We start from the raw sequence: 6,000 nt of genomic DNA, 5'->3' as shown, positions 1-6,000 counted from the left end.
TGAGTTTCGAATAATAGTTGGCAATAGTACGGGGTTTTGTACCATGATGTAGGATGTCCTGTTTTAGCATTTAATTTGATGTGGCTTCGTGTTTTGTTGAGGTGGGTATATGATGCCCTTCCTACACCGGAGAATAAACGAACAGACGAACACACGGTACAGGGGGGTGATGATTACATGAGAGGAGGCTGCTGCACATAAGGCTCGTATGTGCTTCGAGGGCTCTCCCGGCTCATCAAAGGCCCCTTCTAGGGGGTGGTCCAAGGTCACTGGTATCTAGGCTAAGAGCAGCTCGGGGATTCGAACCCCGCGCCCCGTTGCAGTCACAGGCGCACTACGCCGACCCCTAGAGCACCGCGTTCCCCGCAGGCAGGTGCTCGTGGGGGAAGGGCGGTGCGTGGCGGCGGCACGGGTCTCTGAGGGCGCAGCGGTGACGGTTCCACCCCAGCGGGATGGTCACCTTGCCCAGTGGCTCCTCCCCATCACGTGACCACGGAGCCCGCCTTGGAGCGCGGAACGGAAATGACGCAGCCGCACCCCAGTCGCATGATGTGGCAGAAAAAAAAAAGGCCGGGGGAGGGAAGAGTGATGAGTCCTAAAATAGTCCCTTCCGGTAGGAGGATCCCTCCGCCGTTCCCATTGGATACCCCGCAACCCCTTCACCGCCGGTCTCTGAAGTCTTCCGCCTGCCCGGCGCTGTTAATGCGGGGTCCCGGCAGGTGAACAGGCAGCTGCTCTTTCGGTTCGTGTATCGCTCCGCCAGCAGGGGCCGTTTCCGGATCGAACGGCTCGCTCGCTCCCTTCCTGGCCCGTTCCGCCATTGCGGTTCTGCGCCCCGGCCTCCCTTCACCCCCGGAGCCCCTGAGGAGACTCCCCGGTCCGGTCTCGGGCTGGAGCCCCCACCCGCCGCCGCTGCCGCCATGGCCCAGATCCTGCCCATCCGGTTCCAGGAGCATCTCCAGGTGAGGGGGGCGCTGAGGGGAGCCCGCCTGTGGGGATGACGGGCCCCCCCACGGCTCAGGTCGCGCCGGGAGCTGCCCTGTCTGTAGGGCTCGGCCTTCCGCTCCGCTCCTGTCAGGGGAGGGATGCGCTGCGGGGCTCTGGCTCCAGCGCTCCCTCCGCTTCCAGCCGCACCTGCAGCGGGAGGAGCGTGGGAGGGCAGCCCCTGAGCGGCAGAGCCGGCCTCAGTCCCCCCCTCCTTCTGCACCAGCAACCCCGGGGCTCCAGTGGGTACCTTCTCCTGCAGCGTGAGAGTGGTGGGGGTGCCTCCCTACTACATAGCTGCCTTGACTCCCCCCCGGCCCGGGGATTGGCTTTATTGGCACCCAGGGATGCTGAATCTTCCCTTAGACCTCGTGAGTTTGTCCCTTCCTCCGAACAGTCTGTTAGCTGCCCGTGGCCAAATCGCTCTCAGGCCCTTATTGCCTTTTATTTTCTTAAAGGTGGTACATGTTTTAGTGACATAAAAATATATGTGCCTGATTAAAGTCCAAGGTCCAGCATGTGCGTAAAGATCCCATGGAAACAGAGCAGTTGGTTTTCTCCTTACTGTGATTCTGTTCCAGTGTCTCCTTTTCGCTGTGTGAAGTAGTGTACTTCAGCCTGTTTTGTGGGTGAGGCTGGGTCTGGGCCTAGGCCTACAGTAGCACCTGCTGGGCGGTGCAGTGTCCTGGGAGGGGTAAACTGAGAAGATTCCCTCTGTGCCTTAGTTCCTCTTTCCATATTAGGAGCAAGTCTCTCTCTGGGTTAAAACCAAGTGAAACTGCTAAACTTTGTTTTGCAGGAGCTTTACAAAATGGATGACATAATACAAATAAACTTTGTGGTGTTGTCTATTTAGATGTGAAACATGGATGGGAATGTTATCTTTCTGTAGTGGTGGTGATAATGGTTCTGTAAAGTGTAATCTCACTCATTGCAGTAGTGCATTAATCTCATTTCCTTGTAGAGAACTAGCTTCTAATCTTGTGCCAGGAAGAACCATGCAATTACTAATACCATGGAAGTTACAGCAGTATATAGCTGTGGCAGCATAGGGCAATAAATGCATAAGCTACATTTTGTCCTCCCTGTTAATATAGTATCAAATGGTCTCTGATAAAAGTAACTTTACATGTAGATTTCTGTCTGATAAGCAGTAATTTGAGTGTATTAAAATAACCTCTAGGTTAAAAGGGTCTCTTAAAGAGCCATAATATTCTTCAGAGATTATTCTGTTATGTGCTATAGATAGACTACATAATGTGCTAATGAACTGAAGTTTAGCATATGCCCTGGTACTGAAACACTAAGATCTAACAATTTCAACACAACATGTTTTGGAGTAACAAATGTAGGGAGGGGTCTAGGGGAATCCTGTTGTAATGGAAGGCTGACTGCACCCCCAACCTTTGTCATGTAGTGATTTGCCTTCATGCCAAAGAACTTGTGAAGGAGACTGCACAAAATTATACTGTTCAACAAAATATTTCTCAGATTTGCCTTGTATGGTGGGTTTGGCTCTCAGTAATGACTGAGCTGGCACTACTAGCTTTCTGAAGCCTTGTCAAATTTGGGGGGTATGTGGGGGGGTGTTTTCCTCATAATTTGGCTATTCCTTAAATGGAAGGAAACATCTAAGTTTGCACATCCAAGTTGGGGATACGGAGAGATCCATACTATTTTTTTTTGAAGCAACTGACTCAGTCAAACCTAGAACGACTACATTTGTTTCATTTCTAGTTACTTTTCAAAGGAACACTGGCAACTGAAGCCCTGTCAGTTCAAGAATTGTCCCCAGGTCCCTCTAATCTGAGGTTTTACAGTCACTTTCACTATCTGAAAGTGATCACTTACACAGCAAGAAAAACAAATGGGGAAACCAACTGAGTAGACAAAGTGCACTCAAATTCCAAGTCAACCAGCTGAGAACTACTTTTTCTGACCTTTTTTTTTTTTAAAACCTATGGAAAAATAACTTAAGCCCTGTGCAAACTCATGGACTAAGTCAAGTTAGCACTTAAATCATTGAGTGTGCATCTCAATTTTACACTAGAATTATTTTAAAATACTCTTTGACCAATGGAATTGCCTTTCTAATTAAAGGCAGAAATGTCATTATAAATGACTGGATTGGTTCAAACTCAATATGTAGGAAGGACTGTGTGTGTGTTGGGGGGAGGGGGGGGGAACAAGTTGGAATAACTTCTCATGTGCCAGGTAGATCAGCCTGTATTAAGCTATTGTAGAAAATGGATCTCTAATATATTATTTAAGATGCAAACTCTGCATGTGACCCACCATCCCACTATAGTGACAAATGAAACCTACCTGCTCATGTTAAGAACTCTTAACTGGGTTTCGTGCCAGTATGCTACTCTAGAGCTGAACTGTTCAGTCCAAAAATTGATCCCTATCCTTAAATATATAGCTTCTACAATTATACTTGCAAACTGCACTTGTGCATTCAGTTGAATAGCTAGCCATAGTATCTGGGTACACAAGAAGTCTTGTGTATCATCTTTGAGATACTACTAAATGGTTTCCTGTAGCTGTTTAACTTTCTCATTCCTGAACTTCAAACATTATTGATCAGTCTAAAAATTTTCCCAAAACTTAGTTGAGTTGCCTTGTATTGTGCTTATATTGGGGGGTTTCTTATTCTACACTTAACCAATATCCTTTGTGATAGGAGCCAAAAAATCAGAGGGAACTCCTGAAACCTGTCAACTTTTCTTAGTGTTGAATTGTTTGCAAATACTGTTTTCAAACTCTAGAAACAAAACTTCTTGAATTAAGTAAAGTTGCTCCACACATTCCCAGGTATGACCTTCAAACAGTTTTGGTGGGGTACAGTCTCTAAGCATCATATTTCACATACTAAAATACTTCTATTCATTTGAAAAATCAACTTGATAAATCCAAAATGTTATATTAGGGGAGGAGGGAGAAATCTTTCTGGTTAGGATACAGTGGGAAATCATGTACCTGGCAACAACCTTTGGTAATATGGCTCTGGTAATAGACTAGCAAAATGCACTTGTAAAGCTTTAAAATGTATAGCATGCTTGCCTTTATGGTGGCTGGCACCATGGATCTGGATAGAACAACCACCATCCAATTCAGAAGTAGCAAAGTAGCTTCAGACATGTCTAAAGATCAGTATGATAAACTTTCAGGTAAAACCTTATCACCATTTAGTCAGTAGCCAGTATCCTCATACACTGAGATTCTGATTCTCATTGGAGAATGAGCATTTTCTGAAAATTAAGATGGCTGTCTCAGCTAGCATATCTGATTAGCTGGTGTGGATGGGACAAGGCCATTAATGCCTTCTGTGGCAGTCCATTGTGACAGGAGCAAATCTCTTTTACAAGCCAAAAGCTACTTGGAGGGCACTATACTCAAATTGTGATTAATGCATTATAACTGACTTTCTGGGAGTACATATTATAGTTCAAACTGAAGTCTTCATTATGGATGCAAAAATTGATTGGCTTCCCAGTTCTTCCTTGAGAGAGTGGATATACAGATGGCAAGGATGAAGTTAATTTCATGGCTCTCCTAATGCATAGTTGTTTCACTAGCCTAAATCTTGCATGCAGAAAATGTTCAAGTGTGGAAACCAACAAAGTGAAACATTCGGCGTTCAAGTATCAGCGGGGTAGCCATGTCAGTCTGGATCTGTAAAAAGCAACAGAGTCCTGTGGCACCTTACAGGCATATTGGAGCATAAGCTTTCATGGGTGAATACCCACTTGTCAGATGCATGTGATTCTGAGTTCAGTGTGCATCAGGACTCCTCTTAGCCCTGTTCCTGGAGCTCTAATGGACAGCTATCAAATGCCCCCCCCCCTGTAGTGGCTAAATATAAATGTATAGTACATTCTTTACAAATGTACTAACATACTGTGTATACAGGTTATACCTTATGACATACATATCTGAAGAGATTCAATGAGTGATACTGAAAGTCAGTAGAAATCCTAAGGCTTTCAATTGAACATCCTGTATTCCTGCCCTGTTGAAACTATTCTAATCCTCTTTCCTCCCCATCAAGCTGTCTTACTGATTTTAGATGATTAAAATCTTTTTTTAGATAAGATTTTAAAAATTGCATTTGCTGATAGAACTTCTGTGAATAGGATTGAACAAGCAATTTGATAGACCTCTAGGGCAAGATCTTTCAAAAAGTTCAACCCTCAAAATACTGAGCGCTCCTGAAAATCTGGGTGCTAGTACTAGCCTAATGTGGAATGACTAATATTAATGCCTCCCTTCCCTAGCCTGGATATGTAGTAGTAATCTAGTGAATGCCACGGCAGTAGGTGTACTAGCAGCATTGCTTTAATACATCTTAAAAAGGCTTGTGGTATTGGGGTCACTTCCGCCCAGAGAAGACTGTCAGAATAACAGCTCACTATGAATTACCAAATGTTCACATCAGTGGCCACTTCTATTACTGGGAGCGATTTTTTTGTTGCAGTCTATAGTACTGTGACCTGTGAGCCAAAATAAATGGCTTTATGAGCATTTGAAGTGCACAGCCTAATTTCTTATGTGCTCTTAAGAGTATTTTAGATAAAAATAGTTTTCAGAAATACTTCGCGCACAAGGGACTTCTACCAGAAGACAAAGGTGTAACTTTCTGACAACACTCAACTCCTGATCTCTGGGGGTGGGGGACCAAAATATTAACAGAATGCTGTGGTCATTGGTCTAGATACTTAGGTACTGTCAAGCACCTGCACACTGGTGGTGTCCGGCGATTCATTGAAGCATGTTCTGAAAGTGTAAGTTTTTGTGTTCTAGCTATGCCAGTGGATTAGCAACCAGCGACAATTAAATAGGAGTTGGGCTTTAAATGATCCTGAGATTTATCAGTAGTAAAACCAATGATCAAATTGCATTATGATGTAAGTGTAAATTATTTGTACACAATATTTAAATAAGCTTCTTGCAGTATTACTTCTGACTGATGTTGGTGATTATGTAGTGGAGCCATGCTCATCCACATATACC

The 6,000-nt window shown here is 44.7% G+C and overlaps 1 protein-coding gene across 1 annotated transcript in view; it reads left to right on the top strand.

The window, feature by feature from the left end:
• Window positions 1-746: 746 nt before the first annotated feature.
• The window catches only part of CLTC (clathrin heavy chain), a 53,984-nt gene continuing 48,730 nt past the window's right edge, over window positions 747-6,000 (top strand). The window contains exon 1 of the mRNA XM_044993635.1: window positions 747-962. Coding sequence (XP_044849570.1) covers window positions 921-962 — 42 coding nt within the window. The 5' untranslated portion in view covers window positions 747-920. The remainder of the gene's footprint in view (window positions 963-6,000) is intronic.

Source organism: Mauremys mutica, chromosome 19 (assembly GCF_020497125.1).
Source record: "Mauremys mutica isolate MM-2020 ecotype Southern chromosome 19, ASM2049712v1, whole genome shotgun sequence".
Taxonomy (NCBI): Eukaryota; Metazoa; Chordata; order Testudines; family Geoemydidae; genus Mauremys; species Mauremys mutica.
This window is presented reverse-complemented; position numbering and strand designations above follow the sequence as displayed.